The 24178-nt window shown below is 52.8% G+C and overlaps 1 protein-coding gene across 3 annotated transcripts; it reads right to left on the bottom strand.

Annotated features, from left to right (window-relative positions):
- Positions 1-16: 16 nt before the first annotated feature.
- Positions 17-23836, bottom strand: FOSL2 (FOS like 2, AP-1 transcription factor subunit). 3 transcript variants are annotated; one of them, XM_040224349.1, is made up of 4 exons: positions 22244-23836; positions 12277-12528; positions 7288-7395; positions 17-4942 (listed from the first exon to the last, which is right to left on the bottom strand). In XM_040224349.1, exons 1-4 carry the CDS (start codon positions 22346-22348, stop codon positions 4421-4423), a joined length of 987 nt encoding a protein of 328 aa, XP_040080283.1. In that variant the 5' UTR covers positions 22349-23836; the 3' UTR covers positions 17-4420. The 3 variants fall into 3 exon arrangements, with proteins under 3 accessions (XP_040080283.1, XP_040080284.1, XP_040080285.1); XM_040224350.1 differs by lacking the exon at positions 22244-23836 and adding an exon at positions 20266-22214; XM_040224351.1 differs by lacking the exon at positions 22244-23836 and adding an exon at positions 20261-22211.
- Between the last annotated feature and the right edge of the window lie 342 nt (positions 23837-24178).

The raw sequence follows: 24178 nt of genomic DNA on the forward strand, positions 1-24178 counted from the left end.
AGGAATCTTGTACAACTTTTTTTTTTTTTTACCTCCAGGATCTTAGAGCAATTTATTCCACATCAACATACCTCAAATACAGATGCACAAAGCTTTTGATTTGCCACGATATACCAAAATACTATATATACATCTTTCACTTCAGAAAAGACACCCTGATACCTATTCTTTATACAAACGTGAAAATTTTTCTTCCTCAACATCAAGTAACCACAAACTAAAATAAATGGAATAAACTTTTTAATCATACACAGAATATAATTTTTGAGGAACAGGAGAGGATCTTTCCTTGTGTTCTCTTCTAACGCAGAGTTCTTGGTGACCGCTGTCCCCAGAGGAATGACACACCATCTTTAAAAACAGAACCTTTTTTTATACAAGTTTATACAGCACAAGTCACAAGTCATTTTAGAAACAAAGCATCATTAGCCTAAATTTAAAAAAATATATAAAGAAAGAGAGGGAGAGAGGAACTGAGCATTTTAATGCTATCTGTTTCTATTCAGGCTTGGTACAACACAAAGATGTAAACATTTAAAATAAATAATAAAATAAATGTCAATTACTTCTCCCCCTTCCCTTCCCATGCCCTGCTCAAAATTTGACCCAGCTCCTCCTGAACATGTCAGCCTTAGAAAATTAAAACCCTTTGTTGATGTACAACCAATATACTAGAAGCGTGAGAAGATGTCAAATAGGTAGTGGGGTGACTGGGTTTTCTTTTTAAAAGGTGTAGGAGGACATGGGCACACCTAGAAATACACACACACACACACGCACGCACGCACACATACACACAACCCGTCAATAAATAGTGAGATGCTGGCTTTTAAGATTGAATGCCAAGAAGACTCAACAAGCAGAAAGTAGCAAGACCACTTTACTTAAGTTTTTAAAAGAAAGTTACACACACCACATATCCTATTGGTCCACAAATTCTATAAGGACTCAGGTTAACCATCTGAAGAGTGCAAAGGAGCACATCACAGGGGAAACAAATTTAGAGGTGGGAGGATATTGTAGGGGGTGGGTCTTTGAGAACAAACCTCAGACTGAAGGCAATCTTGCCTTGGATCTTTGGAGAAAGACTTTCTCACCTCCAAGTGTTTTTGTGATCCATCAGTGGTGGGCTTTTAATAAGGGAAGTCCTCATCACTTAGTCTCACCCTAAAGAGAGTATATATATATAAAAGTGCCTAACACAGTGCCTGGCACATAGTAGGTGCTATTCTTTTCCTTCTTAAAGAGGCCACATGGATGTCTGATCAAAGGAGGAAATCAACCTAAAAGTTACAAGGTGAGATTGCAAGAAGTATTGTTGGTCCATCAAGGAAAAGGGAGAAAAGTCCCAATGCCTATAAGTTGAGCTCAACCTTAAGATGGAGCCTAGTGGGAACAGAGGGGAGACTCCCTTCCCTAAAGTCTGAGAAAGGGAACCAGTAGCCTCTGATGGTTCCTGGCTTTGAGATGCTTGTGGGATGGGCCACAGTGAAGACACCTGGCCAATCTCACAGGCAGAAAAATGATTTTTTTCTGAAAACTTCCCCAGTGAATTTCTCTGCTTTGAGTTGGCTCTGGTAATTGCCTAAACTTCACCTGGGATCTCCTCTCTGTCCTGTGTCAGCAGCTGTCCCCATCCACTCAACAGGAAGAGGGCTGTTCCCAAGAGGCTAGCCAGGTGGCCAAGGGGACTGTGTGTTTCACACCAGCCTGTCAAGGAGTGCCTGCCCTATGCTGTCCCAGAGCTGCCTGCAGCCCAACTGGAGTCCACACCAGCTGCCTCACGGCTGGGGACACAGGGGGGCATGGGGTTCCCTGCCAAAGTCCAAAGGCTCCCCTGCCGCTGCTCCCAAGGAGGAGGAGAAAGGAAGGAGGAGGAAGCAGCAGGCCTGGTGTCTGGCAGCAACTTTGGAGAACCAGCCAGAAGGCAGTGACTGAGGATATGCCTATGAGTTAAGAGTGCTCTGGCTTTGAGGAAGCCAAACTACCTCCAAGAACAAAGTTAGAGGGTCCTGAATAGAAACACAGCTCAGAGGCCTCGAAGTCCTGCCACACGGCTGGGTTCTTGCTTTCTGCTGGTCCCAAAGCCAATGCAGTTTGAAATCTGAACTAAAGCCAGACTCCATTTCAGGAATGTCCAGCTTGGCCCCAAGTCACATGCCGGGGCCTGCCTTGGGATCAGGGCTGTGCAAAATGGGGCACAAAGAGACTTTAGAAACAAAACACCAGAGAGCAGCTTCATTTAAGAAATATATAACACATATATTCAAAAAGAAGCAAATAGCTCCCAGTTGGCCACAAATGCCACTTGAGATGATTGAGTCTTTCAGAGCTGAGTTCACCCCAGTTCTTTTCGCCTGTTTCCTGCTACGCCTAGCTGACCTCTGTGTCCTTGATTAATCTGAAGCCAGAAACCCAAAGGCCCCATCTTATTAGAAGCACCCCTCCCAGAACCTCTGGGGAACTGGGGGGCAGCGTCACAGCCAAGGAATGTGGGAAATAACATATTTAAAGCATTTGGGGGGAAATCCTGTTTCTTTCAGTCTCCTCTCTTTGCAAGCCCTACCCCTCCACACATCACTCCCAGTCACAGTGGGCTGCGTATTTTAGGCATTGGGCTGTTCCATTCTGTGTGTCTAGGGCATGGCAAGGGAGTAATGAACATTAAATACCAGCCGGCGTGCCAGGCCTGGGTCTGTGAAGGGAACAGGTGAGCAATCATGTCATCCCTTTTTCTCTCTCTCCCGAGTCCAACTTTGAGATTTAACCCCCACTGGGTTGATTTAAATAATATCTATATAGTTTTAAATTATCATACAATGATCTCTAGAGCTGAATCACAATAGCGGGGCCTCCCTCAGAGCACTAGCCCAGCACCCAGCAGAGGCCAATGCTGGAAGACCAGCCTTGGGGAGAAAAAAAGTCTCCAAGGGGTGGCAGGCGGGGACTCCGCTGAGCTCTGCAGAGCTGTGCTCCCGGGGCGGGGGGAGGGGGCTGGAGGACCCCCTTTCCCCATTCCCCACCCCACGGGAAGGGGCAGCTCTCTTGCAGTGGGATTCATCTCTGATTTCAGCAGCCCCTGGGGAATGGTGCGTAAGCTGCAAGCCACAACAGCAGCTCTGGGCCAGCTGTTCACAGCTGGCTGGTGGACCTGGGAAGCATACTGGGGTGAGGGGGCAGGGGAGTGTAAGAGAAAAAGCGCGAGATCCATCAGGTAGCAGATGACCACAGAGGGTAGCACAGCCCAGCACCTTGGTGAGAGGCGAGAAGCAGGCGCTGGGGCTGCTGCGAGGCAAACCCCACTCTGACTGCCTCCCTCCTTCCTCCCCCTGCCTTTCCATCCACAGCAGAGGCGATTTTGAGGCTTGGGGAGGGGCCAGGCCCACGCTTATTAAACCTCCACGGGTGGCGTCACCCTGAGAGGCAGGGTGGGGGAGGGTGGAGCGGGCAGGGACTTGGAGTGACGTGTGGCTCCGAGGAAGGAAGAAGGGTCCGGGGCAGAACGACGAGGCAGTAATTACAAGAGACGTCCTACTCAAGACATGGGGTGAAGTGAGGCTGGCTGGGACACCCATGTGGCCCGTTGGCACTATTCCTGGCCATTTCTGACCTGGTAGGTAGGCATTTGGAAAACCCAAAACGTGACCCAGCTGTCTCACTCACACCCTGTCTTCTGGCCAAGCTGCTCCTCCAAAAGCCGTCTCCGAGAATGGGGAGGAAGGGTCCTCCAAACCTCCTGGCGATGGTGGCCTCTCCTGGAAAGCTCAAGGAGCCCTGCTGGCAGTTCCGGAGATGGTGGTGGACCAGAAGCGTCAGAGGAGGGAAGGTTCTGTATTGCACATGGACTGTCCCCTTCTGGACAAGTCAGCCCCAGCCAAAGAGTCATCCTGCTGCCCCCTCTTCAGAAATGAAGAGCTTTACTATTCAGACCACCCAGATGAAATGTCATGGCAAATTTGATAAAAAACTAAGAGGAGGTGAAATTGACACCGGGGGAAGGGAGGGGCAAATAGAGGGAAGGTGAAACCAAAAAGGCATTGAGCATGCTTGGTGGGGCGGGAAGGACACCATCACTCCAGAGACACATCGGAACCAAGGGACAGGATCGGCCCACACCAGCTTCAGGCTCTTCAGAAGCCAGGGAGATGACTGAGTCCACCAAACCAAGTTCTCCAATGTTTTTCAAGAAACAGGATTTGCTTCGCGAGGCGGACGAGTGAGGAGGAGGTCCTGTGACTTCCAAGAGCTCATCCGAGTCCTCCGGCAACTCACCACCAAATCCCACCTGGGTCTCCCCAGAGCCAGGAAGCTCTCTGGCAGGGTCCCCCTCTTCTCCTCACAGCCCCAGAGTGCTGGAAGGTGCTGGTCCCTGGGCAGGAGGCAGTGACGAGCACCCCCACCCCCGCCCCTGGGAGCTGGGTTACAGAGCCAGCAGAGTAGGGGAGTTCAAGGAGTCTGATGACTGGTCCCCACTGCTACTGCTTCTGCGGTGAGCCTTGGAGCAGGACTCAGAAGGCGATGCTGGTGACTCCTGCTCCAGCACGCTGGGGTAGGTGAAGACGAGGTTCGAGGTGCCCGGAGTGATGGCAGGAGTGGAGGTCACCACGATGGGGGTGTGCAGGGGCTCCTCACCATAGAAGCCCCCAGCAATGCTGATGGGCTTGATCACGGAGCGCTGGGCCTTGTCCAGCCCTGCCGATGAGGACGAGGGGCTGTCCTCTTCCAGGGGCTCCTGTTTCACCACCACGGCACCGACTCCTCCACTGGCCCCGCTGCGCAGGGCCTGCAGCCCAGAGGCCGGCGGGGACCGGCGTTCCTCAGGACTGATCTTGCACACGGGCCCATGGGCCACCAGCATGAACTCCAGCTTCTCTTTCTCTTTCTGCAGTTCGGCGATCTCCTTCTGCAGGCCCGACTTCTCCTCCTCCAGCTCCTCGGTCTCCTGCAGGGGAAGAGGGGTCTGTGAGGGATGGTAGGGGATGGGCCAGGGGTTGTCAAATCTGGATGAGAGAGGGAAAACCAAACACGGTCCTCAGAGGGCTGACCATGAAGCTACCTGACTGGTGCTGGGCCACCTGTATGTTCAGGATTCCTTCTGTTTCCAGAACTCCAGGTTGAGAGTAGAGGTGAGTCAGCTTGGAGGAAGGTGAATTAACCCTTGTAGTGGCCATGACTGAGCACTGATAATGAAACTGAGTTTCCAAGAGGTTTAATCATTTGCCCGATGCCAGAGTAAGCAGATAGGGTAGCCTGGATCTGACTCCAATGTATCTGATTGCAGAGTCCACGTGCTGCTACTCTTTCCTGTCAGGACCGCCCCTGGTACCCCGAGGGGGTGAGTAATAGTGAGACCTGGCAGGGGAAGGGAGCAGAACAGGCAGCTGCACCCCTCCCCCACCCATGCCTTCTCAAGCCCCTCCAGCTCACCACGGACATATCGACACTGAGCTCTGAGCTGCGTGACTGGATATTTGTCTGCACACACAAGCCTAGGAGTAGCTGGCTTGTAGGAAGCGCTCAATCCATCCCACTGGATCTTCCCTGCCCCTCTTCCTTTTTTTTGCTCTTCAGGACTCACAGAACCCCGAGAGAACATTCAGTTCAGCCCCCATGCTGCAACAGATGAGACCCCTGCCAGCCTGAGTGGGCAAATGAGGCCGGCAGGAACCTTCTGCAAGGACCTCAGCCCCTCCCTTCACACAAAGCCAGAGAAGCAACAGATGCACGTGGTGGCGGGGTGGGGAGGGGGTCGTCATGGAATTTACGGAGAGGTATGTGTCACCAGCCTCCTCCCCACTTTTCCCTAACACAGATTCCTGTTTGAGAACGAGATGACATGGGCCAGAGCTTCGCTAAGCAGAGTACAGCATATTCCGGAGTGAAAAAAACTTTCCATCTGTCTCAAGGGTCTGATGAACGTCATGAGCTTCTGAGAGGCTTCCTGTGCAGGATGTGGCTCAGAGGCCTGGGTGGCTGGGTCGTGGGGAGGCGGGGGTGTAGGGTGTGAGGCTTCAAGGGAAGAGAGGGGAGGAAAACCGATGGGCCTCGGGGGGCAGGCTATTCTGGGGCTGGTGGCAGAAGCACCTGGGGGTAGACCCAGGGGGATATGGCTCCCTGAAAGGCTAGTGGTGGGGAGGGCTCTCCAGGGTGTCTCCCAGGGAGTGCTGATCACTAATGGATCTGCCCCACCTGGCATCGGAGAGCTCCCACTCCTCCTCTGGCCTCTAACACCTCCACAGGCCACTACTACGGGCATCCCAGAATTCACCCGGTGCACATTTAAGGCCCATGAACAAGGGCTCCAGAATGGACACAGGGAAGTGGAAGCAGGAGAATGGTACCTGGGAGGATTAAATAAAATAATAGGATTTGCAAGGCCATTTCGATTTCCAGAGCTCCAACCTGGCTCCTCAGTGCAATGACCACTGACACAGTCCACCTCATCTCCTCACTTGGAAAACATTCCACCCAGGAAGAGTCAGTCCTGGCTCTGGGTTTCCTCCACACGGCCTGTCCTGGAGGGCTGGGCTCTGGAGGGAGTTACGTGATGTCGGTCAGGTCAAGGTTTGGGGAGGGAAGGGCGGGGCTGAGAGCCCCCAGGTGGGGGCAATTAGCCAGCGGGGGGAAAATGACTCACAGGGCAGAATGAGGTACCAATGAGGTGACAGCTTCAGGCTCAGAGCAGAGGCGGGGAACCCTCCCGCCCACGGAGGATATGAGAAAACCCCAAGATAGTACAACTCAGCTGCCTATGATCCATACCCATGAGCCCCAGGGAGCACCGAGACCCTGCAGAGGTGGAGAAGCCCAGAGAACCAGATGGCTGAAGCCAGGCTGGGCCCACTCCTGCCGGCAGCAGGCAGGCAGGCATGGGGGCGGCTGGAACCTGGGAAGAGGAACCCTGGAGGGGGCAGGCCTGGGCCTGCCTGGCTGCTGGCCGGCAACGGTGACACCCTCTGCCTTCTCTCGCCCAGGAGCCCCAACAGGTCTCAGCACAGGATCCTTCGGGTGCTGATTTGGACAGGGTGCCAGGCCCAAGAAGCTCATCCAGTTCTCTCTGGGTCCAGGCTGGGCGATAAAGGCCAGCTCCCTTCTCCCCAACCCCATCCCCCCCTCTTCAAATCAGGGCTGGGCTGACCCATGTGCTCAGAAGAAGGAATGCTTTTGCCCATACTCATTCTCTTGTCAGTCACTAGGGGTGAGGGAGGGAGGGGAGAGGGCCGGGAGCCCTGGGGTCCCGGCTCCAGCCCACCCAGGAGTGCGCCCACCCCACGCAGGGCTCCTCACCGCCTGCAGCTTCTCCGTCAGCTCCCGGCGGCGGTTCCGGCACTTGGCCGCAGCCAGCTTGTTCCTCTCCCTCCGAATTCGACGCTTCTCCTCCTCTTCAGGGGACAGCTAGAGGCCAGGGCCAAGGATCATGGTTAGGCTCGGGCGAGTGGCTCACCAAGATTTTCCGCTTTTAACCGCATTGTAAGTAGGGGAAGAAGCCCTTCTGGGACCGGGCAGGGAAGGAGGAAGGCAAGAGGAATGTGGTTCAGGGGCCCCAGAACATGTACCTCACCCCAGTTTGGGTGTCTGGGGGTAGGGGGAGCACTCAGAACTAAACCCCAGCCCCCAGCAGGTGATATCACATGTTTGAAGGGAGAGCAGGGTAGCCATGGGTCAGAGACTCACCAGCCCAGGCATGATGGCAGCATGTGTCATGTCGGCCCTGATTCAGTGCCAAGGCCCGAGAGAATGAGTTGGGACTGTTCCCCAGAGAGTCCCCTTGTGCCAGGCCTGGCCCCACCCACTTAAGCAGCTTCCTCCCAACTCGGCCTAATTACTCCTCCCCAACACTCTGCCTGCTCTGCAAGCCTTATTATCCCCACTTGATTACGTAGCTGGGCCCAGAGTAAGAACCACCTGGGGTGGCGGGGGGAGGCATGTTCTCCTGCCAGAGGGCGGGAGGGAGGGCCACCCCACTCCCAAGTCCCTCTGCCAGCCCTCGAGTGCTAGCTGCTCGCAGTTCAACCCAGAGGACTCATCAGTGTGCCTGGCACAGTGCTGGATTGAGCAGGATGGACAAAAAGGAGGAGGAGCCCTGGAGCAGGTTAAAACCCTGCTGCCCACCACATCTACTCATTCAGCCAACCAGCCCTTCAACATACCAGGCATAGTTTGAGGGGTTAGAGATTTGTCAGCAAACCAAATGAACAAAAATCCGCCTGCAGAGCTTATGACCTAGCTCCTTACCAGGAAGCTGGTTAGGGGCCTGCAACTCAGGCCAGAGGGCAAGAACTCTGCTCCACCAACAGGGATGATACTCCGTTTACATAGAGCCCTTCCAGAGGTGATGTGAGTAGATGGCTGTGGGCCAAGGCAGGAAGGAATTCAAAAGGAAAGACCCCCTCCTTCAGTGATCAGACCCTGACAGCACACCATCTAGGTGCCAAGTGATGTACTGGGGGCTTAGAAGATTCTGGGGGCAGTAAGGCCCAAGTCCTCCCCTCAAGGGACATGTGGGGAGAAGGCCAAAGCCATTTTTGGAGGGGCTGAGAGAGAAGCCGCCCCCACTGAAGGATGCTGTCTGGACCTCCAGCCAGCCTGCAAGTGAGGGAGCCACTCCCCGGGCTGAGTCCCCAGGACGCTGCCTGCAGAGCAGGGCATAGCATCACTGTGTCCCTCCCTAGCACCATCTGTCCCTGCAGTGGCCTCCATGTGGGGCGCACTGACCTGAGCCCATCCAGCTGGTAACATCACATTCCTGTTAGTCTTCATCCCTCTTACAAAGGCCTGGTCTTCGAGCCCACACTGGATCCTGGCTCCACTTCCCTCCTCAAGCCCCTGCCCCACCTCCCCGGGAAAGCTGATGGCTCCATGGTTTCTCTCCTGAGAGGTGTCGGGGGGCTCAGAGCCAGATGAAGATGTGCCACCTCTGGGTGGACCCAGACAGATTACTGACCCCCCGAGCCTCAGATCCTCATTTGGAAAGTGGGGTTAATAGGACCTGCCCCGCCTCCCACAAAGCTTCTGCAGGGATCAGATGAGACGCAGTGTGAGAGTCCTCTCTAAACCACAAAGTGCTAGAAAGAAGACGACACAGTCCAGAGGCCTCCTCTCTGATACCCTTGCTGTACTCACTGAGCAGCAAATCAACCAGACACCCAGAGAACACAGATGGGGGCGCCCTATTCTCTGTGGGATCACAGAGGATCACAGGCTGAGGTCACAAAAGGCCACTTGGCCAAGGCCCTGAATACCTGCCGCTCCAAAATCCATCTCAGCCTGAGCCCGAAAGGGACCGAGAGAGCCTGATGGCCCTGTTGCAGCCCCAGGTTCAGGGCTCAGCATCAAAAGGCTACCAGGGCTCCCCGTGAGGCCCAGCTAGCACCCCGCTCCCTCACTGACAAGGGGCAGACAAGACAGAGAGCTGGTCCTGATCCACTTCTGCTTCCATTCCCCCTGGACAGATTCTGGCCTCCCCAGTGCCTTAGAAGTTTCTCTCTTCTAAGAAGTGTCTGGTGAGGTACAGGGCAACTTGTGGGAGCTCTTGGCATAGGAAGTGTTCAGGGGTGGTGATAATACGGTTACAGCATGAGTGTGTCACACCACCACGTACCCACCCACAAGCCACACACACCCTCCTTTCCCCGCCACTGCTGGCCTCAGAGGGAGCCTCCGGGGCAGGCCCCGGAGGAGGCAGTGAGGCACCAGGCCAGAGCCATAACAGCCTCTGCCCCCTGGGGGAGGCTGGGAAGGCGGAAATGAGCCTCAGAGAAAAGACCCTAGAGCTAGAAACCTAAAGAGCCAAGTTCTAGGATGCTGCTGTCTAGGCTTCCTCCAAGCTGCCGAATGATGGTCTGAATTCTTAATTGACATGGGATAAAATGTTCCTGGCTCTCTCCTTCTCTCTCAAAAACAGAAGGAAACTCTCCAAGGGCACGCCTGGGTGGTGTGATGGAAAAAATCATAGGGCTGAAGGTCAAAGGGGGTGGATTCCAGTCCTGGCTCTGCTGCCACTCACTGCATGAGCCTAAGCAAGGCCCTTCTTTCTAGGCATCAGTTTCCTCATCTGTAAAATGGGTGCAGAGGGAAATTTAGAAAAGCCAGTCTCCAAAGTCTCTTCCTCTCTAATCTTGCAAATTTGGTGTGACCTGGGTCCAGAAAAAGGACTTCCCTGATAGCTCAGATGGTAAAGAATCTACTTGCAAAGGAGACCCAGGTTGGATCCCTGGGTCAGGAAGATCCCTTGGAGAATTGAATGGCTTACCCACCCCCGTGTTCTTGCCTAGAGAATTCCATGACACAGGAGCCTGGCAGGCTACAGTCCATGGGGTCACAAAGAGTTGGATAAAAGAATGAAGAGTATTTAGCACATCTTGCTTGGCTGTCCTGCTACCCTGGGAGTCCCTCACAAGCCTAGCTTGTAAAGGATAAAGGGTCCTTTACATACCAGGAGAATCCAGATCACCAGTGAGTATAAAGCTTGGTACCCTGTGAGCTCCCTGAAGGAAGCACACTTATAGAGGACACTGGGATCACTGCTACTGCACATTTATAACTACAAGTATGGAAGCAGCAGGGAGGGGGGATATTGGCCACTTGCCCCAGAAGCAGAAGCCCAACAGGACCTGGGAAGTGTTAGTGTCTATTACACACATCTCCCCATGCTACCCCTGCACAGGGTCCTGTCATTAAGAGAACAAGCCAACAAGTAGCGGATACAAGGCCCAGCTTTGTCCTCAGAGGAATGGGACTCGTGTAAAAGCTTCTGCTTCCTCAAAGCAGTGATCCTTGTAATTCTAAGTGTCCTGGGAACTAGTGGCAGGCTTCCCAGGTGGCACTAGCGGTAAAGAACCCGCCTGCCAATGCAGGAAACATAAGAGACGTGGGTTCGATCCCTGGGTGGGGAAGATCTGGAGGAGTGCATGGCAACCCACTCCAGTATTCTTGCCTAGAGAATTCCATGGGCAGGGGAGCCTAGCGGGCTACAGTCCATAGGGTCACAAAGAATCAGATACAACTGAAGTGACTTAGCACACACACAAAGGGACTGGTGGCACTGGGTCCACAGTTATCCACTGGGCACCACGTTTGAAAGGTCCTTGTATTGGAACACTGTGGGCCTGGGGATCCCAGAGTGGAGGTGGACAGTGGCTGAAATGGGAAGGGGTTCCAAAGCTGTAATCGAAGTAACTCTCCAGGCTAACATTTCAGTTGAAAAAGGGATTCTGCTTCTAAAGTATTTCCCTTCCTTGGACTCACGGTGGCCTGGTGGTGTAGAAAGAGCACTGCAGAGGGGTGGAATCCCAGAGGCCTGGTTCTAGACCACATTCCCCACTCACTGGCCAAGTAGCCCCAGGTAGCTGTTTGGCTGTGTCATCTGTGAAGGGGGACAGGTGGGGCTCTTACAAGGCTCATTCCCTCCTTTCTAGAATTATGCATGACTCTGATTTCTCTTTTGGGAAGCGGAGGGCCATCACTGCCCCCACTCTCTGCTAATACAGATGATAGGCCTTTGGAGGCTCGGGTAGATGCTATCTAGAGAGAAGAGGCCCCACGCCTTTCTGGCATCCCTTCCAGCCAGGTTGGCTCCTGCTCAAAGCTAAGCCCCTTGAGGGGAAAAAAGGCTGCTGCTGTCTGACCCCCCACTCCACTATGTGTCCCTGGAGCTTAAAGAGCTGAGCAGACTCCAAAGACCCCAGAGTCCCAGATGCACTTCTGGAATGTGCATCCCAGGCACTTGAAATGGGCTCTGGCCTCGAGTTGGAGGCCTGGGACACAGAGGGGTGATGGACACACCGTGGGCAGTACTGGCCTGGAGGGGGGCCCCTTTAGGACAGCTGGGTTCTTGCCCATACTAGATACTAGGAGACACTTAGGGGATAAGCCCACAAAGGCTCCCAGCCAGGGTTCATCGGCTGCTTGTCCCATGGTCCCTCTGCCAAGGATCAGAGGATACTGCTGTAGGCAGGTCCCAACAGTCCTGCCCATGTGCTGACGCCTCATCACTTACCAAGTGCTTTCCCACCATGATCTCATTCCAGTGGCAGCAAGTCCTGGCTGGCAAGACACCATCCCCATTTTGCAGCTGAGGAAACTGAGATTCAGAGATTCTAAGGGACATGGGCAAGATGCCTGACTCTCAGGTCGCATGCTCTGCCTCCAAGGATGAGGGTCCTGAGTTCCTTCATCTCCCCAATGCTCCCAGAACACACACCTGCTCCTCATCAGTCTGCAGGAAAACACTCTGCATTATAAAGCCACTGATGTGGCTCCCGAACAGAACTGTACCTGCTCATCTCTCCTCCTGCGGCCCACCGTGGTGCCAATGGTCTTGATCACACCGGGTCTTGGGAGGGCCATGTGCCCGGGGACAGAGGCCAGGCCTGGCAGGGGGCTGTAGGGGTGCGAGCGGGGGTATGGGCTGGACATGGAAGTGATCACCGTGGGCTGCACCATCCACTGCAGATCCTGGCTGGTCGTGATGGCGTTGATGGTAGGGATGAAGGCGCTGCCTGAGCCAGGCATATCTACCCGGAATTTCTGAAATGAAGAGGAAGATAGGACTGAGCCAACAAATACTGCAAAACAGGCCAAGCCGAGATAGGAGGCCAAAACCAGCAGAAAGTAGGGTCAGTGCCTGGAGTGCCGAGGTCAGGATAACTGGGCGGGCTTCCTGCACATTCAAGAATCAAGGGGATCTTAACTCTTCCACGTCAGATCCACTCCCTGACTGAGGTCCTGGAAACTCCATCCCCCACCGGCTCGGGAAAGATATGGTCATATCCCCAATGGCTGCCAGGACAGATGTGGTCCTCAGCAGCTCACATCCCAGCAGGCCCTCTCTGAAACCCTCCAGGCCAGCTATGCCCCCATCTTCAGGAGAGCAGGCCTCCCATCTGGGCCACCTAAGCCTCTGGGTCACTTGCTCTTATTCCCCAGGTACCAGCTTAGTATCCTTTGAGGAGATTTGTAGACCAACTGCTGTACAGCAACAAAGATCACCAGGAAGCTTATCGTGTCTGCTTCTGTTACTTTCCAAACAGTTTCATTACGAGGCTGAGATTCCATCAGGGTGAGACCAGGTCCATGAAAAGATGTCCCCTGACCCACAAAACTGAAAGTGGTAGCCTTTGCTGCCAGACTTCCCCTTGCTGTCCTTGCCCTCCTTGACCTTCACCCCCATCTTGAGAGATACTGCATCTCTCTCTACCCATTCATGTATCTATCTATCTGAGCTCACAGGCCTGTCTGGGAAATTTTGGTGCTGCTAGCTCTGAGTTTTCTCCCTGTCACTTAATTTATGCCCAGACCACGTTGCAGAGCCCTGTGGAACATGCTGCAGGAAGCAGTCTATTTAAAATATAACATGATGACAGAGTACCAAAGCTAAAATGGGCCATGCTCCTCAGCAGCTGGGCCTGACCTTCCTTTAGGGCAGCTACTAGAAAGTGAGAAGGAGGGAGAAGGGGAAGACCACCCCCAACTTCCAGATTTTCAGGGGAGAGCCCCCCTCCTGGAACCCTCAGCCTCAGATGATTCCTGTTCCCACAAAAAGGTTCTGCACATCCTTTCTTCCCTAACTTGGGGGATGCAATGATGACAACAATAATAACTAACACTTACTGAGCACTTACTAAATGACAGGCACCACAGTAGTGTTTAACCTAGATTATCCCATTAATTCTCCCTCTGAGGTAAGAACTACCATTATCTCCATTTCAGAGGCAGAAATTTAGGCTTAGAGAGATTAAGTAACTTATCCAAAGCCACGTTCTAATAAGCAGTGGGGTCAGGATTCAAACCCAGTTCGGTCTGACAGAGAGGCCAGGTCTCTCCCACACAATGCAACACTTTGCAGAATTGTTTTTCCTATCTTGAAGTCCAGCCCCAGGTGCTGGTATCCACCCCCAATGCACCTGGACAGAGCATCAGGGTCATTCCCACCCAGGGTCCCTACAGACCTTCCCTCACCCAGGAGGCCCCACAGATCTGTTTGACCCCAGATGAAAGCCCACTGACATTAGCATGGATGCTATCGCATCCCTGCTCTTGTGGCCCAACCAAGATTAGAAATATCAGCAGCAATGGCAGCTGCCTCTACCATGGTCTTTGCCCCTGGTGATGACATCTGTGTTCCTCTGTGTAAATAAAAGTGAAGCTTAGTGTACTTCATTGCAGCTCAGGGAGCTGGGGACCCTTCCTTGCTCACTCCCCTGGCTGACCCCAATCTAGGTGGTGAGATGGGGCTGTCTCACCTCCCAGACTAACCTGGATGAAATGGATTCTGGGATTCTGTGAAGTTGCCAGTGCAATGAATTCTGGGAGGCAATGAGCTGCCCAGTGCAAGAATGGATTTTGAGTCATCTCTCAAGACAAAGACAACTGGGCTTTTTATCAGGAGCTGACTGAAAAGTACCAGGTGTACCCAAGTATGTGTGGTGTGTGTGAAGGAGGGCTGGGTGAAGTGAACATGGAAGGATCCAAGTGGGAAATGATCTTCAAGGAGGAAAAACAGACAACCAGGGCTGGCCATAAGGAAGAGAACATTGGGAACACACAAGCAGCTGAGTGTGTACAGAAGCACCAAAGCCCAGGCAGCTATGTCTCTCTTAGGATGCTGAATTGGGAGGGAGGCTGGGAGGTCATCTGAGTCAGGAGGCCTGGATGTGAGGCCTTAGTGAATCACTGGGGACTCAGTTTCCCTTTCTGGAAAGGGGGACAGTAACACCAAACTCTTTGCACTATCACAAGGATTAAATAAGGAGCTACTTGTAATCATAAGCTATGAAAGCACATCAGTGGTGCTCAACCCTGGCTGCAACATTAGAATACTCTGAGGAGCTTTTCAAAAACACCAATGCAGGAGCCAACCTTACCATTAGAGTTCTAAAATCACTGCTTTGGGGTGGGGTTCTGATAAGGTGTTTAAAAAAAAAAAAAACAGGAGGTTCTAACATGCAGTCAGGGTTGAGAAATGATGCTCCAAATAAATGGAAGGTGCTATCATCATCATCATGACAAGAATGACAACCATCACGGCCAACATCACCATCACCACACGCATTGTCATTGGAAGTGTCTGTGGGAAGGGGTGGCTCCTGGGAGAACTGCCAGCTTCTCATTCCTGGGAAGCACCCAACATTTTTCTTGTTTCTCCCCCCAAGTCAGGTTCTGGGTTTGAAAGACACCGGAAACATCTAGTAGGACAGTTTAATGTCCTTCCTTGGAGGGGCAGGGGGGCTGTCAGCTTTCCTCTCAGGAGAGCCCCCAAGAAGCTGACTCCTCATTCCAACAAACAAAAAGCTCCCATTTCAGGCTAGGGGAGGGGAGCCAAAAGCCTGAAGCCAAGCTGAAAAGACTAATTCTGCTTAGGACTAAGTGGCAGACTCTCAGCCCCTCTCAGGGGGCCCTCCGGTCCACTCTCTCTGTGATGGCAGGTCTACAGAAGGCCGTGCCCGGCCATCAGCCAGATTCCTTGCAGCAGTAGCTTGGTCTAGACAAAACAAGACGCAATAAAAACAAGGCAGTAGGTAATGACTGCCTCTAAATGCACGCACAACTAGTTTCAGAGGAAGGTAGAGCCATCTGGGTAACACACTGCTTCTGAGCTGCAAGGAAAACAATGTCCCAGCCCCAGAGCAGACTGCTAAAGAAGGCTTTTGTCTCCAGCAGGAGCCTCTCTGAGACACACACAAAAATTTAAGTGAGATCTGGCAGATTTGTGTTTTGTGTCAACTCTGAAGGTATTTTTCAGAAAGTGACACTGGGGTTGGAGAGAAGAGGTGAGCCTCAGAGTTTGTGGTCCCAGAAGTTAGCCTGGCATCTTTCACTCCCAAGGACCCAAGAACCAGTCACATGTCATGTTGGGGAGAAATCACAGTTCTCTACCAATGGGTTAACACCGAACAGAAACCAAGATGGGGCTTCTCAGCTGCAGGTACAGGGTGGTTTGATCCCTGTTGCAGCACCAACAGGGATGTTGGTGTGCTGGGGTAGGGGGGCTAGGGGAGGTAACCCAGGACCCTCACTTGACCCGCCTGGGGCTCTCCACTCGCTTGAAAACTCCTCCTCTAAGGACAGCTTGGAAGGTGCTGGATAGCTATGTGGTATTCCAGTCTGGCAGAGCCTCCAAATGCTTTATTTAACTGTGTCATCCTGTTGACTTCTGGGTGGGCAAGAATGCCTATAAAAGGACAAATTGCCCACCTCCCCCCAACCTCCTTTGGCAGTTTGGCAAACTTTTGCTGTAAAAGGCCAGATAGTAAATATTTTAGACTCTGCAGGCCATAAGGTCTCTGTCGCAACTACTCAACTCGGGCACTGTAGCGTGAGTACAGCCACAGACGAGATGTAAACAAACAGGCGTGCCTGTGCTCTCTTAAGCCCTATTTACAAAAAGACTTGGGCCATAGTTTGGCGACCTCTGTCCTAGAGGATTATTCTCATCTCGGTAAGCTCAGGTTGAGAGGAAAAGAATAAAGAGAGGAAATGAGAAAGCAAAAAAGCAGAAGCATTCTTCTAACCCAGGGAGTCAAGCAATGGACTTTCACTAGCCAGCGTGAATCTCCAGAACCTGAAGCCTAATGTTGAGGTTACAAGCCTTGATGGGGGTCTTCGGGCAGCAGAACCTGCTTATCCTGAATTTAAGGGAGCCTTGGGGCTGCTCAGTATGTGTGTCCTGCTGCCTGTGAGAAAGCTCGGAACATGGGGCCTTTAGTGTTACCCAGCTTCATCAGATCAGAGAGGTCCCTTCAGTCCAGAAACTGCTAACTTGGGGAAATGACCTTTCTGAACTCTACAGGGCCTCAGGTTCAGAAAGGTCTAGGAAGTAGGGTTTGCTTTCCTGCAGACATGGATGTGGCAGGGCCTATCCCAGAAACTCCTGGGGGTGAGGGGCCCAGAAGTGGCATTCAAGATGGAATCAGAGTTGGTGTTCAGGGTCCATCCCCTCAGCCAGGCATTTCTCCACCAGGTTGACTCTTGACTGGGCCACCAAGCACTCAAGCCATCAGAACCCTGAATACCTGGGACCTGCCTTGACAGGTAGAAATGATTCTGCATGTCTGAGAAGAGACTGGGTTCTCTCTCTCTTAAGAACCCCTTTTTTTTTAGTTTCCCAGCACAGGAAAAGGAAAATTCCAACATCCCAGGAGACTCGCTTGGGGGAAGAGGAGAGGGCAGGGCGAATGCTGCCTCAAATGCTCCAGAATAAACCTGCTGAGGTCCAGTTTGACTCAAATGCTCTGTACTTGGACTAAACGTGGGGTGTTCTCCAAAGCCTTCTCTGTGGAATTCAACCAATTTTCACAGATTCTATATGGGACATCACCTTGACCTTTGACCTTTCATTCCTGAGGGTCAGCACTAATGTCATCATGGAAATAGTCATCAATAACTCATAATTCCCCCCCGCCCATTTTCCAAGTGATTCCTGCCAGGTTCACTTGAACGAATCATGTTATCCTCCTTCACCTAACTGCTATGGTGAAGGACAGCAAAGAAAAGAAAAAAGCAAAGAAAAGAAGGTGACCAGTACTGAGTTGTCCACCAGGTTCCCTGAGGTCTTTCCTTCCAGGGCCCTTTTGGACAGAAATTCCACTCCAAAGCAAGAGGGAATTCCCTCCACCCTTCTGTAGACCCCACTCTGTACCCCCACCAAGCCTAAGACAGTTCTGCACTCCATGGGAATGGCATGCCATCTCATCCTCTCTACAACCACAGCAGGTGAGCACGGCCAAGTCATTGCCCCGTGACGGGGCATTGGTTAAGACGACTCTTACATCTTCCCTCTCTGGCCCAGTGAGTCCAAGAGGGACAGAGTTACCAACTGGGGTTGGGAACAGATTTATTTGCCTCCAGCAGGGCAGCTGCCACCATTTTGAAATGCTGTGGCCACAAAAGGTGCCACACACAGCATGGAAGAGATGTAGTCACAAAACACTAATTCTTTTCCTTTCTTTCAATGGACAGACAAGAAAACTAGCCTCCTGAACTCTCAAAACCAGTGCGTTTATTCCTCTGTAACAGGGTGGGGGTTGGGGGGAATCGAAAGGTCTAGGTGGCAGAGGTGGCTGCTTTGGTGTGCCTTGTCCTGGTGACTGCTCTCCCAGCAAGACTCTTGAGATGGAGACCAGCAGGATTTGGAATCACATCCTGCTTCAGACACTGCCAGATCACCCAGATCTCACATATCACCGTTGGTTCCTTCTATGCCAGATCTTTTGATAACTTCCAAATATTAAATTCACCCTCAAAAGACAAAAATACGTTACGAGGGAGGGTTTTCAAAAGAATTTACTGAAGCCAATTCCAAACAGGGGTGTTGTAAAATCTTTCTGAGTCTGACTAATAACCACAGCATCCAAATAAGAATTTAGTCTCCTCAAGGAACGATTATGAAGGGGATGACTGCTGATTTGGGTGCATAAGTTCTGGTGTGTTTGTATTAAGACATGAAAGAAAAAAACAGGCTCCTAACTCTACACTCACTTTGAAAAATGAGCCAGGTAGAAATAAAGCAATGGAAATGCACTCAGGGGTTTGGATAGGAAAATTCAACTGCCACTCAGACAATACGTGACTGCTGCTTCACCCCCTTCACTTTGATGAACCAGTGACACTGACTTCCACCAGCAAGAATCAGTGGAACAGACAAATTCCTGGGATAACATTTTGTTTGATCCTAATCTACAACATCTGTGAGATCAATGCAAAAGAAAAAAAAAAGGGCACCAGACCCTTAATATACACCTCCCACCTTCCCACCAATTCTGAAGACCATCTCCTCAAACAATTTCTAGTGTCCTACTACAAACAATATCAAGAAAACAAGCCTTCAGAATTTGAAGGCATTGTGCTGCCAATGAACAGATGTAAAAATAGAAAAAGAAAAAAACACTCCTTTTTCAACCTTTTTATTTAGAACAAAATAAAATTAGAAAAGAAACTGCATTTCAAAGCCAAGCAACTCCCAGTTAACCACTGTTAAATATATGGCATTTATTTGTCCTGAATTAAAAAGAAAAAAAAAAAGGTCCTAAGAATTCCGAAAACTCACCAAGTTAACACTCTGGGGCTGGAAAAACACATTCCCCAGATAGTTCTTCTAAGAATGTCCCGTAGGGGGCACTAAAGAGGCACGATTGGGGCTGACTTGGGAATCACAGTCATTTCTGGTAAAAGTTCTTTGATGTGAGGAATGTCCCAGCCTGGTACAGTTGGCAAAAGTTCACTCTGGGGAATTTTGTGTGTGTGTGTGTGTGTGTGTGCGCGCGCGCGCGTGCGTGCGTGTATGTGTGTCTGTCTGTCTCTTGGAAAAGAGTGGTTGCCAAAGAAGAGAGTTATTCTGGTATTCCTTGGTTCCAAAAAGGAACTGTCCCCTTTGATTTATTTTCACAAGTTATCTGAGAAACAGACAAATGGCAGCCTTGGAAAAGTTCTGGGTCTTGTTTTTGTTTTGTTTTTTCATTAAAAGGGGGCCAAGCTGATGAAAACAAGTTATGAAATGACTTATGTTTGTGTAACTGGCTGAATTGCGTAATGCTCAGGGCCTAAAACCGTGAGTCGAGCAGTCAGCCAGGGCATATATCTGGGAGGTGTTTTCCTAGGAAAGTTATGAAAGAGAGAAAACAACAATAAAAAGAAAAAGCCGGGGTGTGTGTGGGGGGTGCAACTATTAGGGGCAAATCAAATCACCAATGACCAACATCTGAGATTAAAACTATAACTGGAACAGGAAATATTTTTCATACTTCAAGTTCCTGCCACATACAAGAACAGAGGTTTTAACAAAGAGTTATTTGACGCCCCTCCTCAAGTCACTGAAACTCACGGCCATGTGTTAAGACCAAGCTTCATGAAGAGAGAAGAAAGTCCTAGGCTGAGTAAACAGCAACAAATTTCTAAGGAATATTAGACCCCACAAACAAAGAGAGGAGAAAAAAATAATATTCACTTGTCCAAGGTAAAACCAGAGCTCTTATATTGAGCTGCCACAAAAGGAGGAAGGCCCATCACCAACTGGCAGGAAAGTCTCTCCATAAAGGAAGCTAAGAGAAATAAAGTGATTACAGGTTTTATCTGGTATGCAATAAAGTTACCTTGAGCCCGGGTGGGGTCACAGACATGTGAAGTAACAAAAGCTTCTCACGTCAGCTCTTAGGACCACAGAACAGCTCTGCTCCCAGTCACAGGGATGATGGAAAAACCCTCTCCCGGCCTCCCGCCACCCCCTCCCCTCAGGAGGTGAGAAACTTGCCCAAAGCCGCATTACCTTACCAATCCCTCTGGTTTCAAAGGTTCCTTGCTTGAGCTGCTGGGCCGAATGGACAGGCACATACGCAAGAACCCCGTGCACCAGTTATTACTAATTGCAAAATCCTCATGTGTTACAGCACGCTAGGAATTAGCCAACAGCTGCTTTTTGCTTCGGTAATGAGGCCCCATTACACTCTGCCGGACTGAGTTCTCTTCCTTCTTCCTAGCTCTGGTTTCCTGTCTGATTTTCTTCCAAAACAGGGAATTGCCTCCACTCACATCCTGGGCTCAAAGCCCTAGTGACACAGATTATTCAGTCGGAGCACTGATGTCCAGTCTGATTTCCCATCTAGGCCCCAGGGTCTGAGTAAAGCCCGGCTGCAAGGTTGTAACATTTCAGTGATGACTGCCACAGAAACGGCAGGCAAAGGAGCAAATGAGAAATCAAAAGATTCCTTCCTGATTTGGAGAGGCAGAGAGGGACATTTTGGGGCTGTTGAATGGAGAATGAGGGAATGGATTTCAAATGACTCCAACCCTTTGCCTAATGATGGCTGGATTCAATAGAAACCACCAATGGGGCTGGAAAGCAAACAAAATCACTTTGGGACAAGATTTGAAACTCATCACCTTAGTGTTCATTATTAAGGGTGCATGCACTGACTGTACCCTCAATGCACTGACAAGGCTTTCTCCAGTGGGTGCTTATGGGGATACCAGGGCAGGTAGAGGGAAGACACAGAAAAGCTTTTGAGGATCCACCAGGCATGCGGAACAGCTTTGGAATAAGATATCCCTCCTCAGTTACTAAAGAGAGCCACGTTTCCATTTTATTCTCCATCAGGGTCCCTCCTCCCTGGAAGCCCACCCCAGCCCCTCCTGGTTGGCTGGCTTATAGAGGCCAAGGCCACCGCCTAACCAGAGCAACTCTTGGCGCAGCCAACTGGGCTAGGCAGATCCTGACCAAGACAGGCTTCAGGCTCTAGCAGCCTTGTTTAAGTCAGCTCCCTCACAAGCTTCTGGGTGGGTGGGTGAGGTGGGGGGTGGCTGTTGCAGAGGGCAGGCACCCCACCAGCACCACCAACCTAGCAGCAACTTTCTGGTATTTATTCTGGTATTTATAGACAGAGATGGCAGGCACAACCCCTCCAGTACAAACCAGTCCGCCTGCTTTAGAAACAAGTTATTTCTCGGCTTCCAGAACCATTCAGGAGCCTAGAGGAAGTCTCTCCAGCCTCCCTTCTCTCTGCGGCCGTCCTAGCCCCAGGTACTCCCCAGACCTCAAGGCGCCCCTTTGGGTGGCAGTTCAGGCTCCTAGTCCTACCCTAACAGGAGGTGGATGGGCGCAGGGTACATAGACGCACGCAGCCTGAGCCAATCAAGGCTCACCTCCTCCTTCCTGACCTTCGCACCTGATTCCCTGAGTGACAACTCTCGCCCTCACTCTGGATCACTTGAAGGAGCCCAACCAGTTTCTGAGTCCCCAGCCTCTTTCCGAAATTAACTAAAACCAACGGCGGGAGAAGGTGTGGGGTCGGGGTGGGGAAAGAAGGAGAGGGCTTCTTCGCAGGAATAAGTTCTCTAGATGTCGGAAGGGGCCCGTGCGTGAAAAATTTGGGGAGCGGGGGGTCCACCACGGAGATAGAGGGGAATGGAGATGAATTCCTGGGAGAGGAGGGAGGTACCGGCTTCTGGGAACGGGACCTGCAATTCCAGGAGCTTGTCTGGATTCGATGTAGTGTGAAGGACAGGGTTTGTAGGTTCTTTCAGCCCACTCGCCGCTCCAGTTTAAAAAAAAAAAAAAAAGTGTTGGCGAGGGTAGAGGGGGTGAAAGGTGTGGGCAGGAGATGAGAATTCAGAACTTACAATGGTGGCCCGTAGGTATTTTCTCACCAAACCGAGAAAGGGCAAAGAAAGCAAAAGAGGCAGTGGCGGCTAGAGGAAGGCGGGGGGGGGGGGTCCACCCGCCTCGCCAGGTGCACCCGGGGCCCGTACCTACCTGCTGGCCGCCGCCGCCGCCGCTGGAGTAAGACTCGGCGTGCGCAGGAGAGCCGCTGCTGCCCCGGGACGAGGTGTCAAAGTTCCCGGGATAATCCTGGTACATGATCCGCGGTGGGGGCCCGAGAGGAAACAGGGTGTTTTTCTTCCCCCGCCCTCGCCGCGGCCGCGCACCGGCTGCTGTGCGCTGGCTCTCTGCTGGCCGCGCCTCGGGCTTGTCCCCCTCGGCGGAGGCACCCCGGGAACGGCCTCCTGAGCGCCGAGCGCTACACTTCTTTGCTGCTCTGCTAGCGCCGCGGGAGCAGTTGTCCACCCAGTCCCTCCCTCTAAAAGTCCGCGCGTCCCTCGGTCCCTCCCCTGCGCGCGCCCTCCCGCCCCCGCGCGCAATCGGAGCCCAGCCTGGACCGCCGGCTCAATCAAAAATCGGTAATTAAAAAAGAATGGGAGTCAACCCAGCGGGTCAAGCCTGCCAGGTCTAGGGACCCCCGATATCAGGGCAGAAAAGAAAGGAGGGGGGGAAAAAAGGGCAGAAAGAAAGGCTGCCCGCTTGGAGAAACTTCTATTTCCTCCTTTTAGAAAAGGAGCTGAGAATAAACTTCCTGTGGCCGACTCGCCGCCGGAGTTTGGAGCGGCTCGGACACTTGACTAGGAGAAGAAGGCAGCCTGCGCCCGGCCCGCGGCCCGGGAGGATCCAGCTGAGCTGGCGTGGAGAGGGACGCGGTGCCGCAGCTCCGGCGCCCGGACCTGCACCCCTTTCCCGGCGCCCGCTCCTGGACGGGCCCGCCTCGCCAGTCTGCCCCTCTCTCTCTCCCTCTCTCGGTCCCCGCCGAGCGCCGCTCGCTTGCTCGCTGGTTTGCTCGGAGCCCCAGCGCTCTGCCCGAGATGAGTCACTACAATGGCACGATTTCAACTCCACACTCTTTATTCTCCAGCCCCTGTACCTCACGTCAACCCGACTCCACCTTGCAGGGAGGAGCGCGCGGGGAGGCGGGGGGAGAAGGCCGAGGAGGAGGGGCAGGAGGAGGAAGACGCGCGGGAGGAGGCGGGCGCAGCGCTCCCCTATCTGCCCCGGCTCCTGGCCGCGCTGACGCCAGCCGCACACCCTGCGCGAGGAAGGAAGGCGGTGGCGGGGGTGGGAGCGGACTGCTGGCGCGGTTTGGGGGAGCCGAGGCAGCCTGGCCCATCCCCACCCCCCGGGCCACGCGCCCTTGGTCTGTTCCACTGGCGCACGTTGCCAAAGATGGTCATTTGCGTTAGAAGACGCGAGTGCGGGTTCCCTCGCTTTCGGGTGACGTGGAAGGAGAGGGATTCCCTCGCCGGCTCCCTAGCGCGCCACGGCCTCCCCACCTTCTCCACCGCCCAGGAAAGGGGCGCGGGGCGGGGCCCCTGAGAGGGCTGCCGCGCGGGCCTCGGCGCCGGGTTTCAGAAAATAATCACCGTCCTGAAGAGCGAGACTGGTGGTTCAGTGCGGCGCCACCGCGAGGCCGGGAGCCGGGCGCGCAGAGCCGCTCGCAGGGAGGGCGCGGCCGCGCACGGTCGTCGGCGCCCTTCGCGGCGCCACCCGGAGCAGCGGGCGCCCTGGGCGCCCTGGGTATCCGCGCCTCCCTGCGGCCGGGCCTTGGCGGGGCGCAGCGCCGCCGGGCGGGTCCGGCCTGCCTATTTGCCCTTCCGCGGCTGGCTGCCCACTGCTTCCCGCCTCCCTCCCCTTTCTTTTCGGCTCTGCAATTAATTTGTTAGGAGCAGCCTTGAAGACGAAATTAACCAGTCAAGACATTCCGGCCGCCCTCTATGCTGGGCAATTAAGACGCATCTAATAGTAATCGGGCATTATAAGCAACCTCGACTGTTACGAATTTGAAAGGAAAAAAACCAAACAGGGAAGAGGGAGGCCCGAGAGAGGGCGTGCCCCAACGTTGTCTTCAGCTGTTTTGGAGCG

Source organism: Oryx dammah, unplaced genomic scaffold (genome assembly GCF_014754425.2).
Source record: "Oryx dammah isolate SB20612 unplaced genomic scaffold, SCBI_Odam_1.1 HiC_scaffold_25, whole genome shotgun sequence".
Classification (NCBI taxonomy): Eukaryota; Metazoa; Chordata; class Mammalia; order Artiodactyla; family Bovidae; genus Oryx; species Oryx dammah.